We start from the raw sequence: 18,218 nt of genomic DNA, 5'->3' as shown, positions 1-18,218 counted from the left end.
TGCAGTAGCGGGCTTGTCGTCTGACAGCTCGGCGATTGTTCGGTTGTTTCTTTGTTTTCATTATCTTCGCTGTCTCACTATCTTCGCTGTCCTCGCTGTCCCCACATCTTCGCTATCTCGATGTCCTCACTGTCGCTGTCCTCGCTGGTTTCGCTTTCATCTTCGCTTTCAATGGCTTCAGACGGTTTGCCGTTCGTCTCGATTGGCTCCGATGCGTTCTGCGCGGCAAGTTCCGCCAGAACACGCCATCCACGTACTTCTCAAGCAGCTCATTCATCAGGACTGGAAATGGTTTGCCGACCTCGAATCCACACGCAACTACTGCCTCGTTTATATGGTCCTTGTTCATACTAAATATCTTCCTTGTATCAAAGAATTTGAATGGCCTATAAAAGGCACAAATTGAAATCGCCTCTTTGTACACCTTTCTGACGAAAAACTCCAGGGCTTTGCCAATTCCGCGTAGGCCTCAATTGCCACCGCAGTCTCGTCCTTCCCTGCGAGCATCTGCGCCAATAGAAGGCCAAACTTGGTATCAAACATCTTGAACCGAATTGCGGTATCTGATAATCTGTGCATGTGCGCAGGATTTCGATTTCATTAGTGGCAAAGCCCTCGATGGTTTCTTTATCCTCCCTGTGCGCACTCATGATGATATTTGCCTCTTCCTTTATGCTGGCCAGGGGGTCTACGGGGGCGCATTCAGCTTCTGGGGGCGGCGGTAGGGGTTCTTCCGAGGCAGGGAGAAGCCTGGACCAGAGCTGCATGTACTCGAGGAACTCGGCCACCTGGCCCAGAGATTTCGTCGGCCCTACGTGCTCGGCAATGGAGGTTATGGACACTCGGCCTGTCTGCAGCTTTTCGAATACGCGCTCTTTCTCAGCTTCAGTCCAGTGTTGCGTGCGTTGCCGGATGGCTGATCTTTTCGCTGGGATCTGTATTTCGTCGAGGTGTACTGATGGCGGTGGGCCCTTCTTCCTTTTAATTGGTGGCATTTGAACAAGTTGACTATTTTTGACAATGATGAGTATGGAAAATGCGGAAGAATAGGCGGACTGAGTTTAGCCTCTTTTGTTACGCATCGGCATGCCGCTCGGCTGAAGGGGGTGGTTCAACATCACTTTTGTAGAAATTTGTGGGGTGTGGTGGCGTGTCTTTTTTCATTTTTCCAACCAACAAAAAAATGTTTTAAATCATTGCTGGGCTGCCTTCTTCTCAAGCACGCGCTGCACGATCTTTTCGATATATGACGTGCTGGTGCGGCGTTCCCGCTGCCGGCGTTTTCTCCCGACCCTTCCAGAATGGCTGTGGTGACCTTCTCAACATACTTGCCCAGCATGTCGACCTCGATATTAACCAGGTCGCCGGTCTTCTTCGTCGGCATGACAACATGCGTCTGCGTATAGGCAATCATCATAATGGTAAACCATGCCTCGTCATCATTCACATCGCAAACAGTCAACGATGTGCCATCCAGAGCAATAAAGCCCTTGGGGATAATATACGGCATGATCTTCCTGTCCCCGACGCGCAGCTTGTACCAGATAGAGTTTGCATCCGGAGTAATCTCAATGATCTCCGCCGTGGTGTCAATATGGCCCTGAACAAAGTGACCACCGAACCGGTGGCCGGCCGCCAGTGCTCGCTCAAGGTTGACTTGGCTTCCGGATTGCAACTGGCCGAGGTTTGTGCGGTGAGAGTTTCCGGGGCGAGACCGACCTTAATGTATCTGTGGTGAACTCAGTCACTGTCAGACAGGTGCCGTTAATGCTATGCTGTCCCGAGATGGCAGTCTGTTAGGATGCTCTGCGCGTTGGCGATTGTGAGAGATGCGCCGCTGCCGCCGGACTTGGTCGTGTCGAACGGCGCAAACTCGACCACTTTGCCCATGCACTCGACGATTCCAGTGAACATTGTTGTGAAGAAAAAAGATGTTATAAATTATTAAGCGAATTGAGAATGTGCAAAAAAAATTAAAGCTGAAGATAAAAGATAAAAGAAGGAATATCGGGCTTATGCTTACTCAAAGAAGGCGGACATGGCCCTGGCTGGTGATGATGCGATTGGAGAGCCATACCCTTTTGCATTAGCCCAGGATCAATTTGTCAGCGCTTGCTAATCTCCGCCTGGCCCAGCCTGGCCTGGCCTATCTCGATCAGACACCTTGTAATCTTCCTGCCTCTTCCTTGCAATCAATGTATTTCCATTGTCTTGTTTTTAATTAACTCTTCCATACATATCGCTTCTGCACCTCCAATACATTCAAAAAATGAGCACACGAAAGCTCTCAGGGCTCCAAAAGGACGTGTGCGGCTGTACCGCGACTGCCTACGCGCAACGAAAAAAAAGCCAGAGGTAAAAAAAGAAAAAATGATAACACCAAGCATGTGTGTGTATGTGTGAAATCATGGGCTCTTTTGTTAGGGCATGTACAGTTTTTTTGATTGTCCTCCGAACAACCCAAGAGCAGTATCTTGATATACGATATCCGCCTGAGCTGATATGGCATTTCAAATAAAAACACATAAAAACTTCAACTCAAATACTTGTAGGAGTCCAGGCCCAGGTTTCGGGCATTTGCGAGACAAGAGTTTGACAAAAACATTGGCCAGATTAAGCGCACGGACGTCAAGGCAATTGAGTATCTGCTGCGAATCGGACGCAGGCGCATGGAGCAGTACATGGGTCCCAATGTCAGCGATATTTCGATCATTTGAATCCCCTAAAAAATGGAAATTAAGCAGGCCAGGTTGGAATTGTGTGATGCCGGAATTGTGCGCAGGCAAGCGTGATCCTAGCACGCCTCGCCTAAATTGTTTGTCAGCACGGGACGGGACACGCAGCTGATGGAACTGCATACGTTTTTCTTCCTTTGCCTATGTTCCCATGGGATTGTCAAACCTAGTTTAATAATTTTTTGGGTTATGTGTGCTTCTATCATAAGAATTATCTTGAGCAACGTCTCGCCCCAGGCTGTTTTCCTTTGCATGCTCGGTAGTGCAAACAAATTCGATGTAGTGCAAGCTCTCTGCATCCCATTTCTCTCTTTCTTCCGAGAGTTTAAAAGGAAAGCGGCGCGCAGGCCTTCATGCGTCTGTGTTCTAGACAACATACGTTTTCCTGCTTTCTTGCTTTTTCTTTTTGTCTTCGATTTCTTTTATTTTTTTACCAAAAAAACATTATATATATTTTTTCATGGCTGTGCCTCAACTTAGTAACGGTGCCCAGGTATCGCTGACCAAGCACCCGCTGCTGTTCAAGGCCTTTAGCTGGATGGCAGAAAACCCTTACTCAGAGCAATACAACCCCGAGGGCATCATCAACGCTGGTGTTGCAGCCAACGCCACCATCAGGCATCTCTTAATCAATAAGCTCAATTCCATCGCAGGCACATTCATAGACAGCGACCTCGATTACAACTCACCCAACGGCGAATTGGACCTGCGTAGCGAAATAGCCAGCGTCTTCAACCGGCATTTCTACCCTGTGGATCTATCAGTCCCGACCACATCGTGGTGACCAATGGCTGCACCAGCGGCATCGAAATGCTCGCCTTTGCGATGTGCAACCCCGGAGACCACATCCTCATCCCGTCGCCATGCTACGGCGCACTGGAAAATGATATGAATCTGCGGCCGCGCGCTGTGGCTACCCCAGTAAAACTGCCGCTGGAGGAGTCCATGTCGGTGTCACAGATTTCGTACTTTGAACGCGCCATCGCTGACATTGAGCGCAGCGGGGGCCGTTCCAAGGTGCTGTTCCTCATGTCGCCGCATAACCCGCTGGGAGTCAGCTACCCGCGCGATGTGATGCGCCGATTCTTTGAGTTTGCCCGGCGGCACGACTTGTTTGTGGTTGTTGATGAAATATACGCGCTCTCTGTGTTTGATCGGTCAGAGATCGTGGCGCCGTTCGAGTCAGTGTTGTCGTGGCACGATTTGGACTCGTATATAGACCCAGCTTCGGTTGTAGTGCTGCACGGGTTGAGCAAGGACTTTGGTCTCAATGGCTTCCGCATGGGCTGGGTGCTGTCGCCATGGAACAAGGACCTGCTCCAGGTCCTCGGCTGCTACTCGGGCTTTGGCTATCGCCCGGCGTATACGGATCGCATAATAACAAAATTTTTATCAGATCACGCGTTTGTCGACTCCATGCTAGACATAAGCCAGCGCCGCTTGGCCGACAACTACGCGCACACGGTTGAGTTTTTTGACGCTCACAATATCAGGTACATACCGTGCACGGCCGGCCATTTTATCTGGTGCAGACTTCCCAACAGCGCTTGTGCCAAGGCGCTGCTGTCTATGGATCTCATTTCTTTGGCCGATGTGGTTGACACAAAGTGGACTGTGGATAACGAGCTGGTCGTGTGGGAGAAAATTGTCAAGCAGGACCACATTTATATGCCTTCTGGGCGGGCATTCTGCTCGAATGAGCCCGGCTGGTTCCGCTTCACATTTGCCATTGACAAGGATCAGTTGAGGGTTGTTTTGAAGCGCTTGGTCGATGTGTGCTAATGTTTTTATAAATTATTCCATGTGTATTACTATTATTATTATCTATCATTTATTATTTACAACAAAAATTTATTCTTATATTTTGTAATTTATTCTTCCACGCATCAATTGCTCGGGTATTGTAATTTTTTGAGCGCTAATCTTGTCCTTGTGTTTGCGCTTTTTCTTTTCATCAGACTTTTCCTTGTCCTTGTTCTTTTTAGACTTGCTGGTCTTCTCACTCTTCTTTCTCTCACTGGAGTCGTCCACCAATGCAGCGCCCATGCTCGGAAATAATGACAAGTTCATCATTCCAAATCCAAACGGCATTCCACCAATTATGACTGGAGCCGCATTGGCATTAGCGGCATCAGCATTAGAGTCCTCCTTCTCCTTTTCCGCCTTATTATTATGCTCAGCAGTAGCAGAAACAACTTCCTTCGTACTGTTCTTATCCAACTTGACCCTGAGTCTTTTGAAAAACGAGTCCTTGCTAGTCACATCCTCCTCCTTCCTGCGCCTGTTCATAGTGTACATCGGATCAACCACAGTGTCGCCCAATTCCCATCCCAAATTGTCGTTTTCCGCAGCAGCGTAGTACAATTTAACGCCTTCTTCCCCACCACTCAATTCCATACCTCCGTGAGCGCGCTGGTAGTAGTTGCTGGCGACAGCGGTGGCTGCGGGCTGTGCATCAACTGCTGTATCCTCTGTGGTTGGTGTTTGGGATTGTTGCATCGTTTTTAATGCGGCCATGTATTTTGTGAATGCTGCCCTTTTTTCTAAATATAAGAGTGGGTGCAACGTGTTGGTAAAATGAATATATTTAAGGTAAAAAAAAACTGAACAACAAAAAATCCGAATATCCGCCCAGGCTTACAGTGCGCTGAATATGTCCCGAGGATGTTGGTCGCTGCTTATTTTTCTAGTATGGGTAAACAAGCAAAGTCCCTTTTTTGGGGGGCTGGAATTATAAAAAAAGTCTTTTCAAAAGGACATTCTACATTTTTAAGATTTCACCCACGAGGAAGTGCAGGAAGTAGGCTCCTCAACAGTAACAGTCACAATTGGTTGATCGGGAATGCTCGGGGCATTGGAGAAGCTGCTGGTCCAGATGACTGGTCCAGGGAGAAACGGAGTGACAATTTCGGTGGTTGGCCAAACAACCCAGGTGTTGGTAGGGAAGGGGGGAGAGACAGTCACAAAGGTAGGCTTAAGGTAGACCGTGACTGGGGGCTGTGTAACTGTGACAGTTTCAACCAAGGGTGTGCAGACCTCAGACTTGATCTCGCTCGATGACAAGACAGTCCTTGAGGTGAAGGAGTCGGTGTCGAGAGATTTTGCAGGCTGGGTGGGTGCCGACACGTTAGTTTGGTAGGTGGGAGGTGTAATTGGAATGATGGTTACAACTGAAGGCGCAGAAGGGGTTGGGATATCGGTTATAAGGGGAGGCGTGTATACGGGTTGAATACCAGTTGAGATAGGGTAAATGGGAGTGGTGGGTGGGACAGGGAGATCAGTAATGATGGAAGGAGGAGGCACAGTCCAAATATCGGTTACGATGATGGGAGTGGTTATCTCTGGAATAACAAGTGTAATGGAAGGGATGGAAGGTACGACAGGGTCGGTGATAATGCGAGGAGGGGATGGTGCTGGAACGTCAGTTATGGCGGGGATGGTAGGCGGCACCGGGAAGTCGGTTTCGGCAGGAGGCGTGAATGGAGCAGGGTTTTTAGATGGGCCAGGGGTTGCAGTCACCGGGGTGCTGCTCGCGGTAGAAGGTGCAGATGGCTCGGTTGGCTTGGGTAGAGACTGGGTGGGTGCAGGCAGCGACAAGGTGCTGGTCTTGTCCCAGATAGTGATAGCCACATACTCGGTGACAACCTCCACAACAGTCTCAGGAACAGTGTACACGCTATTAGCGGTGTACGCCGGAGTCTCGACAGCAGCGGTGGTCGAAGGGCCCGGAATGGGCACTAATGGCTCAGGGGGACCACAGCCCAGTGACATAGAAGGGTTGGGTGCACAGGGAATTGGTGGCGGGATCTCATCCCAGTACTCGGTAACAATGGTGACAATATCCTCGGTACAATCATTAACCAAGGTGGCCTCCTCGAGCTTGGTACTTACGATGGCAGCCGAGGTTGGAAGAAGAGTGCTCACTGGCTTTACGATGGTTGGCTTGATCTCAATATCAATAATAATTACGTCCCTCGTGGTGGTTTTGGGTGTCATAGGCGTGCTGGGTGTGCTGGGCGCAGGCACTGCAGGCTCAGGCTGTCTTGGTGATGTGGTAGTCACAGGCAGAATTGTAGCTACGGGCTCATACCAGGTTGGTATCGTGGGCGTCACTGGCAGAATTGTGAACACAGGCTCGGACGAGCTAGGTGCCTCGGGCTCAGACTGACTGGGCACCACAGGCGCTGGAAGTGGTTTGGTTACATAGCCAATGGCCGGGGACTCAGGGACAGCCGGAATCGCAGGAATCGCAGGAGTAACGGAAATTGAGGTAGTGGCCAGGCTGGTCGGTGCCTGTGTAACCTCGTTCGGAACCGTCTCTGATAGGTTGGTCGGTATGGGAAACTGTGGGCTGTATGCGGTATACGAATACTGACTGGCCTGAACCAGAGTCCCGGACACAAGGATGAATGTCCACAGAAGCTTCATTGTCGTCAAAAAATACCGAGGAAGTGTGGAGGGCGAGCGTAGGGTCGGGCAATATTGAAAAAAGGAAAGGCGAGGGTAAAAATGCGAAATTTGTTAAAGGTCGTTAAGGGGGCGAACACAAAAGAATGTGAACGAGAAAGGTGTGCAAAAGTTTGCAGGGTATTGGAAGCTTGAGAGCGAATAAAGGGAAGATAGGAATCGAGGTGTAGAACAAGCAAAAGAAAAATTCTTGGAATAAATTGTCAAGGCCCATCAAGGAAAGCAGCGGCTTGGGGCTTTTTATAAGTTGTGGTCATAATGCCACAGAAAAAATATTCAAAATGTTGGCTCAAATGTTACAAGATAGATACTTAAAAACAAAAACAAAGCCAAATTAGGCGTATGTTGCGCACAAGCAGTACACTTATACAGGCATACAATTTTTGCTTGGAATGTGTTAACCTTACTGCAATGCTTTTAAATATTTGACAACGTTGGAATATATATTTCAAAATATGAATTGAAAAATAAGTAGTAACGCCAAACTACCAACGAAAAAACATATTTTCCATGTTGCTTCTCCCGTGCCGTATATTAATTAACAAGATCAAGTTTTTTTTGCAAAGAATGCACTCAGCTGTGGGATTTGTATTGCTGGCAGCCAAAAAGTAAACATTGAAAAGACAAAATATTGAACCAATCGGGGAATATTTAAAATACTTTCATTTTTCATTGAATAAATATAAAGTAAATTATGCGTGCACTTGCAAATGCGCCAAAATATCCTATTTGCTCGATCACATTTTTTGTTAAAAGTTTTTTTTGAAGAAAATGTTCTAAATAGTTGTTAAATCGGCGCAATATGCTTTTGCGCGCGTGGACTTTAATGTTTTCGAAATGAACCGAGCGCCCTTGTAATTTCAAAATTTAAATCGGGGTTTGATTTATGCCAGCACAAAAAGGTGATTACAATCAGTCGATCACCACATGCATAATGTGCACGAGCTGGGGCTCGCATTCTCCATTTTGTGACGTGGTGGTATTGATACCCGTGGTCTTGTGGTCAACCCGAAAGCAGCGGCCACGTCTTTTTTCCGCTCAACCCTCTTTTTCACTTCTACATAATATATCAGCGCCATTTTCTCTATTGACTTTTTATTTTTGCTTTTTCGCATCCACACACCTTTAATCCGAAAGAATAAATAATACCGCTTCTGACTTTGCAATGGCCGATCAGTTGCCAATTACGTTTCAGGAGTATGTGAAGGTAAGACACAAAGCCGTACCACCACAAATAGCAGAGCAGCAGCAGCAACGAGCACACAACAACAGCTTTTTATTTTAAAAAACGGGCAGGCTCTCCAGATGAGATTGCTGGCGTTTCGACAAAATTCGCAATTTACATTTTAATTTGCTCATCTACCCTTTACCTTTTATTTTTATTTTTGAAAACGTAGCTCCCCGAGCTGGGCATTGACATAAGCAATATAAGCTTCAATACACTGACGCTCCAGTCAGACAAATTCATTTGCATTCGCGAGAAAACAGCACAGCGCGAGCAGGTATGTATCGTGGACTTGCAGGACACGTCAAAGACGTTCCGCCGGCCCATCACGGCCGACTCTGCCATCATGAACCCTGAGAACACGATTATCGCCCTCAAGGCTGGCCGCAACCTGCAGGTGTTTAACCTGGAGCTCAAGGCGAAGGTCAAGTCGTGCCTAATGAATGAAGATGTGCAGTACTGGCGCTGGCTCACCGCTTTTGACATCGCCCTGGTCACAGAGACCTCCGTGTTCCACTGGTCCATCGAGGGCACGTCGTCGCCGGTAAAGCAGTTTGAGCGCCACGCAAGCCTCAATGGCACCCAAATTATCAGCTACTGCACAAACGCCAAGATGAACTGGATGGCGCTTATCGGTATTTCCGCTCCCCAGGGCCGCATTGTGGGCAGCATGCAGCTGTACAACAAGGACCGCAGTGCCAGCCAGCCTATCGAGGCCCATGCCGCCGAGTTTTCCGAAATTTGGCTGGAGGGTGCGTCGCAGCCAACGCAGGTGTTTGCCTTCACCTCACGCGGTGCAGCTGGCTCCAAGCTGCACATCGTCGAGATTGACCATGTCGACGGCAACCCGCCGTTTCAGAAGCGCTCGACCGATGTGTTCTTCCCGCCCGAGGCTGTAAATGACTTCCCCGTCGCTATGCAGGCTGGTCCCAAGTACGAGCTGGTCTATATGGTGACCAAGTTTGGCTTCATCCACTTGTTTGATCTTGAGACAGGCGCGTGCATATTCACCAATCGCATTTCGGGCGATACAGTCTTTGTCACGACGAAGCACGAAAACGGAATCATTGGAGTCAACCGCAAGGGCCAGGTCCTGTCGGTCAGCGTTAATGAGGATACGATCATTCCGTACATCCTGCAGAGCACTGGTAACGTCGAGCTGGCTTTCCGCATGGCCTCGCATGCCAATCTGCCTGGCGCCGACCAGCTCTATGTGCAGCGCTTCCAGCAGCTCATGTCGCAGGGCCAGCACGGCGACGCAGCCAAGATGGCCGCCAGCTCGCCGCGCGGCATGCTGCGCACAGAGAATACGATCAACCAGCTGAAGCACCTGCAGAGCCCACCGGGGCAGCTGTCACCTATTCTCCAGTACTTTGCTACTATTCTCGAGAAGGGCGAGCTCAACCGCTACGAGTCCATCGAGCTGGCACGCCCAGTGCTTGTGTCGAACCGCAAGGCCCTGCTGGAGAAGTGGCTCAAGGAGGACAAGCTTGAGTGCAGCGAGGAACTTGGCGACATTGTGCAGCCGCACGACGCGACGCTGGCTCTTTCGATTTACCTCCGCGCCAACGCGCCGGCCAAGGTTGTCATTTGCTTTGCCCAGTCTGGCCAATTTGACAAGATTGTGCTGTACTGCAAGAAGGTGGGCTACACTCCCGACTGGGTGTCGCTGTTGATGCAAGTCGCGCGCCTGGACGGCGACAAGGCGTGCGAGTTTGCGCTGGCGTTGGTCAAGGAGGAGCCCCCACTTGTTTCGGCCGACCAAGTTGTCGGCGTGTTTGCCAGCCAGAACCTGGTTCAGCAGACAACCCGCTTTCTGCTCGATGCGCTCAATGCTGACAAGGAGAGCGACGCCCACCTGCAGACAAAGCTGCTGGAGATGAACCTGCTGAACGCGCCGCAGGTTGCCGACGCCATTCTAGGCAACAACATGCTCTCGCACTTTGACCGGCCGTACATTGCCCAGCTGGCCGAAAAGGCCGGGCTCTACCAGCGCGCCCTTGAGCTGTACGATAACCTCGACGACATCAAGCGCGTCGCCGTGCACACTGAGGTTCTCAACGCCGAGTGGCTTGTCAATTACTTTGGCAACCTGTCTGTCGAGGACTCGCTGGCTGTGATGCGCCAGATGCTGGAGCACAACATGGCACAGAACCTGCAAATAGCCGTGCAGGTTGCAATTAAGTACAGCGAGCTGCTGGGCCCACAGAAGATCATCGACATCTTTGAGGAGTGCCGCTGCAGCGAGGGTCTGTACTACTATCTGGGTTCAGTGGTCAATGTGTCCGAGGACCCTGCAGTTGTGTTCAAGTACATCCAGTCGGCGGTGGCTACCGGGCAGATCAAGGAGGTCGAGCGCATTGTGCGCGACAACAACCACTACGACGCCGAGAAGGTTAAGAACTACCTGAAGGAGGCAGCGTTGCCAGACCAGTTACCGCTCATCATCGTCTGCGATCGCCATGACTTTGTGCACGACCTGGTGCTTTATTTGTATTCCAACGGAATGAGCAAGTACATTGAGGTTTACGTGCAGCAGGTCAACCCGGGCCGCCTGCCGCAGGTTGTCGGCGCTCTTTTGGACGTGGACTGCGACGAGCACGTGGTCAAGTCGCTGATTGCATCCACGCCGCCGCAGTTCTCGGTCGCTGACCTGGTCGCCGAGATTGAGAAGCGCAACCGCCTCAAGATTCTGCACCGCTGGCTGGAGGCCAAGGCCAGCGAGGGGTCGCAGGACTCTGGCGTCTACAATGCTCTCGCCAAGATCTACATCGACAGCAACTATGAGCCCGAGCGCTTCCTGTCGTCGAACAAGCTGTATGACCCGCTCATCATTGGCGCTTACAGTGAGAAGCGCGACCCTGGTCTGGCGTTTTTGGCGTACTCGCAGGGCCAGTGCGACGACGAGCTTCTACGGCTGACCAGCGACAACGGAATGTTCAAACAGCAGGCGCGTTATCTGGTTAAACGGCGCGACTTGGGTCTGTGGAGCAAGGCCCTGCTGGGAGACAGCGTGCATACGCTTAACCAGAGTCACCGGCGCCAGCTCATCGACCAGGTTGTGTCGTATGCCCTGCCCGAGGCCGACGATCCCGAGGAGGTTTCTGTGTGCGTCAAGGCATTCATGGGCGCCAATCTTCCGAACGAGCTGATCGAGCTCCTCGAGCGCATCATTCTCGAGGACACGCCGTTCAGCAACAACAACAACCTGCAGAACCTGCTGATTCTGACGGCTGTCAAGGTGAGCCCACCGCGCGTGGCTGACTATGTCGACCGCCTGAGCAACTATGATGCGCCGGACATTGCCGAGATCTGTATCAACAATGGCCTGCACGAGGAGGCGTTTAACGTGTACAAGCGCTTTGAGGTTAACACTGCAGCGATTGGTGTCTTGATCGACCACGTCGGCTCGCTGGACCGCGCATATGAGTATGCGGAGCGGTGCGACCAGCCCGACGTGTGGAGCAGGCTTGGCAAAGCGCAGCTTGAGGGGCTGCGCATCAAGGAGGCCATCGACTCGTACAACCGGGCCGATGACGCGAGCAACTACGCTGAGGTTATCGACGTGGCTTCGCACGCGGGAAAGTTTGACGATCTCGTACGGTTCCTGTTGATGGCGCGCAAGAAGGTGCGCGAGCCGGCGGTCGAGTCGGAGCTTTTGTTTGCGTACGCCAAGACTGAGCGCCTGTCGGATCTCGAGGACATGCTGCGCGGGCCAAACATCGCGCAGGTGCAGAAAGTTGGCGATCGCTGCTACGACGAAGGCTTATTCGAGGCAGCGCGACTGCTGTTCCAGAGCGTGTCCAACTGGGCGCGACTGGCGTCAACGCTGGTACGCCTTGGTGACTACCAGTCTGCGGTTGATTGCGGACGCAAGGCCAACTCGACCCAGGTGTGGAAGGACGTCAACGCAGCGTGCATTGCCGAGAAGGAGTTCCGCCTGGCCCAGATTTGCGGCCTGCACCTGATTGTGCATGCAGAGGAGCTTGAGCCGATGATCAGGCTTTACGAGAGCAGTGGACATGTTGACGAATTGTGCTCGCTCATTGAGAACGGCCTTGGGCTGGAGCGCGCACACATGGGCATGTTCACAGAGCTGGCCATTCTGTACTGCAAGTACCGCCCGGAGCAGATCATGGACCACCTGAAGCTGTACTGGTCGCGCATCAACATCCCCAAGGTTATCCGCGCGTGTGAGTCAGCGCACCTGTGGCCCGAGCTTGTGTTCCTGTATGTGCACTACGACGAGTATGACAACGCCGCGCAGACGATTATCGAGCACTCTGCGGACGCGTGGGAGCACGCGAGCTTTAAGGACATCATCGTCAAGGTATCGAATGTTGAGCTGTACTACAAGGCGTTGCGCTTTTACCTCAAGGAGCAGCCCCTGCTCCTGAACGACCTGTTGAATGTGATGATGGGGCGCGTCGATCATACACGCGTGGTCAGCATGTTCCTAAAGTCAGACAACATCCCACTGATCAAGACATACCTCGTGTCCGCGCAGTCGACCAACAACAAGGCGGTCAACGAGGCGTACAACGACCTGCTCATAGAGGAGGAAGACTTTGTGGGCCTGCGTAACTCGATCGACAACCACGACAACTTTGACGGCATTGGTCTCGCGCAGAGACTGGAGAAGCACGAGCTGCTCGAGTTCCGTCGCATCGCAGCGCATCTGTACAACCAGGCCAAGCGCTGGAAGCATTCGCTGAGCCTGTCGAAGAAGGATAAGCTGTACAAGGATGCAATGACCACAGCGCGGCAGTCGGGCAATACCGAAATTGCCGAGGATCTGCTGCGGTACTTTGTCGAGTCAGGCAATCCGGCGTGCTTCTCGGCATGTCTGTTCACCTGCTACGATATGGTTCGCTCGGACGTCGTGATGGAGCTGGCTTGGAGGCATGGGCTGACTAACGAGGCCATGCCGTATTTTATCAACCTTATGCGCCAGTACCAGGGCAAGGTGGATGCGCTGACGAACGAGGTTAGCGAGCTTAAGGCCAAGGTCGAGCGCGGGGCCGGCGGCAATGGGGCCGCTGCTTCTGCCGCCGGGAGTGGTGCTAATCAGCTCATGGGGCCGGCCGGCCTTGGCGGGCGGCTTTTGCTTGGTCCAGGCGGCCCGGCTCCGAATGCGTTTGGCGGACAAGGTGGGCCTGGCAGCATGAACGGGTCACAGTTTGGCGGGTTCTAGGGTGTCTTTCTTCTTTAGATTTGATTTACGTGTTTTTTGGTCTCAATGGTTGCAGTTATATGGTTCTAGTCGGAAGTATGACTAAATTTAATCAGCTGAAAGAAAAATGAGACTTCAAACTGGAAAAGGGAAATTAAAAGCCAAACGGAGAAAAACTGGCTGCTGTATTTTTCACACTCTAACTTTATATAGCTTTGACTGTGCTTTAAAAGTTGGAATGTGAGAATATAGTCCTCTTGTTTAAGTGAATTATTTTGCTTTGCTGACAGCAGTGTGTACAAGTAATACTTTGCTAATTTGTCAGCCTGTTTTTCTTTTCTCCTCAACTCATTGTTTTTTTTTTTTTAAAAAAATTATATTTTATATTATTCAACACATATTTTGGCAAGCATTCGGGTTTACATAATAAGCAATATAGTTTGCTTAAAAATAAAACAAAATGATATAGAGGAATACAGTGTAGGTTTGGATAAAAGTGACGACACTGCCTGGGATGATAATTCTATTACAAGACAATTAGGCTTGTTGATTAAACGCTATGGCTACTGCAAATATTCAACTACAAGTTCAACAGGAAGTGGTATAAATCCCAAAACAATGCTAAAAACAGCTAAAAAAAACAAAACAAAACATAGTGTACAGAGTTAAACCCATTTGTTTTACGGTAAATGAAGCATACTCTAATACTGATTGTACCTTCCACACTAAATGTCCTCAATAATATTTAAGAAATTAAGGATAACATTTTAAAAGATTGTGGTATAAGCCCTACTGTTGAGCAGCCTGATGATATGGAAGTGGATGCTGATGAAGACTCGTTTCACGATTCTTAACCTCAACATGCCAATTAGCAGGGCATTACTGGTACCATACATGATCAAATCAGGGGACACAATAATGACACCCTGATATACCCCTACCCCTCCCTTCTATAATGCATATGCGAAGATCATAGCCTTAACACGCCAAGTCACCAGTCTGTCTACAAAAAAACCAGTTCTCACCAACGGGGTGCTCAATCGGTAAAGTACACAATAAAGGCAATGAAACATATATATAAGATGAGACCAGCCCTAGTTCTACTTTTGATTCCATTGATAATAAAAACGTTTATAAATCAACCAAACATACTTTTACCACTAGGCGACTAGCGCTTTACCCAAATCACCGCACTCTTATTATAACACTACCACGTATACCCTAAAGTATAAAATAAACCTCAAGACGAATCTGCTAAAATTTATGAATTTTCAAATACTAGAATTCTAAAACATATGCTTGTGGTATGATTTTGATCGATTAAAAGTAATGAAAAATGTTAAACACACAGAGTCCATAGCTTACACGCCATATTAAATGAGGTAAAATAATAAGCACAGCCATTTGATTCACATGCTTTTTTAGATTATATTTTTTTGTATGTGATCATGTCTTTTCATATTAGTTTGTTTCTAATTTGTTTTCCATCAATACATTTATGACCATTAACAGACATTAACAACCAACCAATTAACTATAATATACTTTGTTTTCAGCTACTGTGAGAGATTAGATTCACTTGTTTGCATGTGTAATATTTATCATAGTACATATTGTGAAAAAAATAACCTAGTTGCACAGTTAAAAATGGTTTATACGAATACGAAATATGAAATACGATTTACAAAAAATAAATTATTATGTTGATTTAATTATGTTGATCAATTATTTTTTTACCACCACCACTTTTTTTTTTCTTCCTTCTTTCTTGACTTGCATCTGATCAGGGCGTTGCACAAAAGTATTGGCAAATGAACTTGATCTCAACTAACCATTCCCGTCCATAGTTTTATTTTTGTTTTCTTCACAGCTGTTTTGTTTTTATATATCTTTTTTTGTCACATTCTTCATTTAAAAAAATTTATACATTAATAGAAACAAAAAGAATAGTAAAAAAAAATGGGCGTGGCAGAGACAAACAGTAGCAGTAGCAGCAGCAGCAAACATGATGCCAAACGCAAGCGATCCACAGAAGGCAAAAACAAGGATCAGTCTTCTAAGAAAAAAGCCGAGGATTCAGCAACAAAGCGGGCCAAATCAATCGAAGAAGCAGATGCAGTCAGTGCTGAGCAGGTGCGGGTAACCAGCGCAAAAGAGGAGTTTGAGAAGGATATGCAGATATCGTTCAAGCATTCGGAGGATATTGAACAGGCACTGGACACGAGAAACAGTGATTTGCTGATTCAAGGTAAGAAAAACAAGAATATATATCTTGTATGGTGTAAAATCGACCACAAATGCAGTCTGAGAAGATTAATGGATGGGAAAAGAAAAGAAACTAACATGTATAAATTTTTTTTTTTAGGGTTTACGCATTTGCGGGAGCACTTGAAGATCTGCAACCAATGGGGAGGCAACCGGTCGGCAGAAGAGGGCGCAGAGCAACGTGCACATCGGGAGCAATGCCAGCGGGTAGTCTACCATTGGGCGGAGAACTCTGAAGGCTTCCAAGCAATTGAATCAGCCTGGCAACAAGCACACACCAATTCAATCGCACGCCTCGACGGGCTCATCCCAGGCGTAGTCGGCGGGCTCCTGGTCTGCCTGGACAACGCCGGAACAATGAAGTTTGGCAACCGATTGATCCGCATGGTTCTCGACAAGTTCCTCAAATCCCTCTACCGATCTCTCAACACCGCACGATCCACGGCGTGTGCCTCCGCCCTGCAGCTATTGTACCAAATGGTTGTGTTTGCGCGCGGCGAGCATGCGGACGAGGTTAGACATGCGTTTGACTGGACGATGAAGAGCCTGGAGGAGCTCCCGCATGTGCGCTCCAGCGTTGTCGGGTTTAGTATTAGGCGGCTGTGGATCAGATTTGTGATGGCGTTCTTTTCTGTCGACCGGTGTCGCACGTATAACGAGCTCTTCAGGAGCGGCAGGCTGGTCGGTGGACTATTCCACGGCGTTGAGCGCGACTCGTACCAGGAACTGCACACCCTTTTGGCCACGGTCTATGAGAATATTGTGCTGAATGACGGCATTGGCAAAGCTGAAAAGGTGAGGCTGTTTGGCGTGCAGCTGATGGGCAATCTGGCCAAGGCTGCGAAGAACACAGTGGTGGTTGACGCTAAGGCTGTGGGCGTCGAGGCCGTGGCACAGTTTGTGCCCGGCAGTGCGCGGAGGGACGAGAGTGTGGCGGCGGCTGGGCGCGACAGTGTGGCGGCACTGGTGTTGCGGTTCTTCCGCGGCATGATGACGTTCCCGGGCCACGGCATCTGCTTTCCGCAGCACGGGCTGTACCCGGCGCCGCGCCAGCAGCAGCAGCTCTGGGCGTCCAATGAGAGCAACGACGACGGCGACGCGCTCGAGGCTGTGGTCACCGTGACCAAGCGCGCAACATCGGCGGAGATCAGCGACCTGTGCAACAGCCAAATCCTGCGGATCCTCATAGCATGCATCAGCCCAGCAGCGTCGCGGCGCATGGGCGACCTGGCAGTCGACATCATGCGCGTCAGCCCGGAGCTGATTGCGCCGTTCTGGCGCAACTACGGGGCGTCGCTCGAGCCGCGGCTCTCGCTGCGGTACCTGGGCAACACGGCATTCGCCACCAAGGTCATGAGCCTGGAGCTGCCGCTGCCGCCGCAGGATAGCGGAGATGCAAGGTTTGGGCTGCCGCCGCGCGTCAGCACGCTGGCCGAGCACGTGTGGCCGCTGGCGCTGCAGCGGCAGATGGTTGGGCGCGGGCTGCAGTTCCGCGCCTCCCCGCTGGTGCGCTACCGCTGCCTGCTGCTGGCCGACGTGGCGCTGCGCAAGCTGGGCGACGCGCGCGCGTGGATCCGCAGCGAGGCAGCCAGGGCCGGTGCGACAGCCCCGTGGGCGCGCGGTGGGCGCAGCTGGAGCAGCGGCTGCTGGCCGTGGTCAAGCAGCGCGTGCCCGAGTGGAAGCTCGTGGTGGCCGTGCAGCGCGAAGCCATGGGCGAGGCGGGCTGGGCGACCGCGAGGCCGAGTGCCGGCGCGCCGTGCTGGGCAACGTGCTGATGCGCGTCATGAGCGCGTACCAGCGGCACTTTGGCGAGCTCGTCCTGGAGTCCAACTTTGAGTTCGGGCGGCTGATTGCCGACATGCGGCCGGACGGCGTGCTCGCCGGGGGGCCAGTGCGGCCGGCGACAGGGAGGCGGCGCGCAGCCCAATGGCCGCACACACGCTGCTGCATCTGCTGCGCGCATTGGCGGACGCTCCGGCGGCGGCCGCGCACACAAGGTGGCTGGCGCGCGCCAAGCCGGCCGACGAGCACACGCACCTGGGCGGCGTCCTGATGGTGTTCCTGTGGGCCAGCCAGGCGGCGGTGCGCCTGGCCGCGCGCGACGTCGCCCTGGGCGTGCTGCGCCAGGCCGCCGGGCTTTTCGACCACGACGCCAGCGAGCCCGCAGCCTGGCTGGCGGCGCTGGCGGCGCTGGCGTCGCCGCAGGCCACGCGCGGCGCGCGCATCCCCGTGGCCACCGCCGAGCAGCTGCAGCAGGCGCACGCGCTGGTGGGCTTCGTCGAGGCGGCCGTGGCGCACGCCGCCAAGCAGCCGTACAAGTACGCCGACCGCATCCACGCGGCGGCGGCGGCGG

General features: G+C 51.1%; 7 protein-coding genes across 7 annotated transcripts; 4 read left to right on the top strand and 3 right to left on the bottom strand.

Moving 5' to 3' along the window:
• Nucleotides 1–386: 386 nt before the first annotated feature.
• Nucleotides 387–1,914, bottom strand: BX661DRAFT_193027 (uncharacterized protein; the record flags this gene model as incomplete). The annotated part of the gene is made up of 4 exons (XM_051537748.1): nucleotides 387–447; nucleotides 1,233–1,675; nucleotides 1,716–1,770; nucleotides 1,850–1,914. The coding sequence occupies 4 exons, from the start codon at nucleotides 1,912–1,914 to the stop codon at nucleotides 387–389; spliced, it is 624 nt and encodes a 207-aa protein (XP_051394127.1).
• A 355-nt stretch (nucleotides 1,915–2,269) lies between these two features.
• On the top strand, nucleotides 2,270–2,717 carry BX661DRAFT_196251 (uncharacterized protein; the record flags this gene model as incomplete). Its single annotated transcript, XM_051538037.1, has 2 exons — nucleotides 2,270–2,305; nucleotides 2,553–2,717. 2 exons carry the CDS (start codon nucleotides 2,270–2,272, stop codon nucleotides 2,715–2,717), a joined length of 201 nt encoding a protein of 66 aa, XP_051394126.1.
• Nucleotides 2,718–3,161: 444 nt separating this feature from the next.
• Nucleotides 3,162–4,578, top strand: BX661DRAFT_177447 (pyridoxal phosphate-dependent transferase). Its single transcript, XM_051534640.1, has 2 exons — nucleotides 3,162–3,515; nucleotides 3,536–4,578. Exons 1-2 carry the CDS (start codon nucleotides 3,196–3,198, stop codon nucleotides 4,515–4,517), a joined length of 1,302 nt encoding a protein of 433 aa, XP_051394125.1. The 5' UTR covers nucleotides 3,162–3,195; the 3' UTR covers nucleotides 4,518–4,578.
• Nucleotides 4,579–4,592: 14 nt separating this feature from the next.
• Nucleotides 4,593–5,252, bottom strand: BX661DRAFT_168870 (uncharacterized protein; the record flags this gene model as incomplete). The annotated part of the gene is made up of 1 exon (XM_051533474.1): nucleotides 4,593–5,252. The coding sequence occupies one exon, from the start codon at nucleotides 5,250–5,252 to the stop codon at nucleotides 4,593–4,595; it is 660 nt and encodes a 219-aa protein (XP_051394124.1).
• A 126-nt stretch (nucleotides 5,253–5,378) lies between these two features.
• On the bottom strand, nucleotides 5,379–7,320 carry BX661DRAFT_64700 (uncharacterized protein). The gene has a single exon (XM_051539363.1). It carries the CDS (start codon nucleotides 7,161–7,163, stop codon nucleotides 5,505–5,507), a length of 1,659 nt encoding a protein of 552 aa, XP_051394123.1. The 5' UTR covers nucleotides 7,164–7,320; the 3' UTR covers nucleotides 5,379–5,504.
• A 921-nt stretch (nucleotides 7,321–8,241) lies between these two features.
• Nucleotides 8,242–13,728, top strand: BX661DRAFT_177444 (uncharacterized protein). The gene is made up of 2 exons (XM_051534639.1): nucleotides 8,242–8,409; nucleotides 8,600–13,728. Exons 1-2 carry the CDS (start codon nucleotides 8,368–8,370, stop codon nucleotides 13,619–13,621), a joined length of 5,064 nt encoding a protein of 1,687 aa, XP_051394122.1. The 5' UTR covers nucleotides 8,242–8,367; the 3' UTR covers nucleotides 13,622–13,728.
• Nucleotides 13,729–15,473: 1,745 nt separating this feature from the next.
• Nucleotides 15,474–18,007, top strand: BX661DRAFT_64686 (ribosome 60S biogenesis N-terminal-domain-containing protein). The gene is made up of 2 exons (XM_051539362.1): nucleotides 15,474–15,848; nucleotides 15,966–18,007. Exons 1-2 carry the CDS (start codon nucleotides 15,560–15,562, stop codon nucleotides 17,699–17,701), a joined length of 2,025 nt encoding a protein of 674 aa, XP_051394121.1. The 5' UTR covers nucleotides 15,474–15,559; the 3' UTR covers nucleotides 17,702–18,007.
• Nucleotides 18,008–18,218: the final 211 nt, after the last annotated feature.

This window comes from Kickxella alabastrina, assembly GCF_025024165.1.
Source record: "Kickxella alabastrina strain RSA 675 chromosome Unknown BX661scaffold_3, whole genome shotgun sequence".
Lineage (NCBI taxonomy): Eukaryota > Fungi > Kickxellomycota > Kickxellomycetes > Kickxellales > Kickxellaceae > Kickxella > Kickxella alabastrina.
The sequence above is the reverse complement of the archived record's forward strand: the minus strand, read 5'-3'. Positions and strand labels throughout refer to the sequence as shown.

Coding starts and splice junctions, on each gene's coding strand:
- BX661DRAFT_177447 (XM_051534640.1), top strand. CDS start 3,196: ATGGCTGTGCCTCAACTTAGTAACGGTGCCCAGGTATCGCTGACCAAG.
- BX661DRAFT_64700 (XM_051539363.1), bottom strand. CDS start 7,163: ATGAAGCTTCTGTGGACATTCATCCTTGTGTCCGGGACTCTGGTTCAG.
- BX661DRAFT_177444 (XM_051534639.1), top strand. CDS start 8,368: ATGGCCGATCAGTTGCCAATTACGTTTCAGGAGTATGTGAAG. Junction 8,410..8,599: donor CGTTTCAGGAGTATGTGAAG/GTAAGACACAAA, acceptor TTGAAAACGTAG/CTCCCCGAGCTGGGCATTGA.
- BX661DRAFT_64686 (XM_051539362.1), top strand. CDS start 15,560: ATGGGCGTGGCAGAGACAAACAGTAGCAGTAGCAGCAGCAGCAAACAT. Junction 15,849..15,965: donor CAGTGATTTGCTGATTCAAG/GTAAGAAAAACA, acceptor TTTTTTTTTTAG/GGTTTACGCATTTGCGGGAG.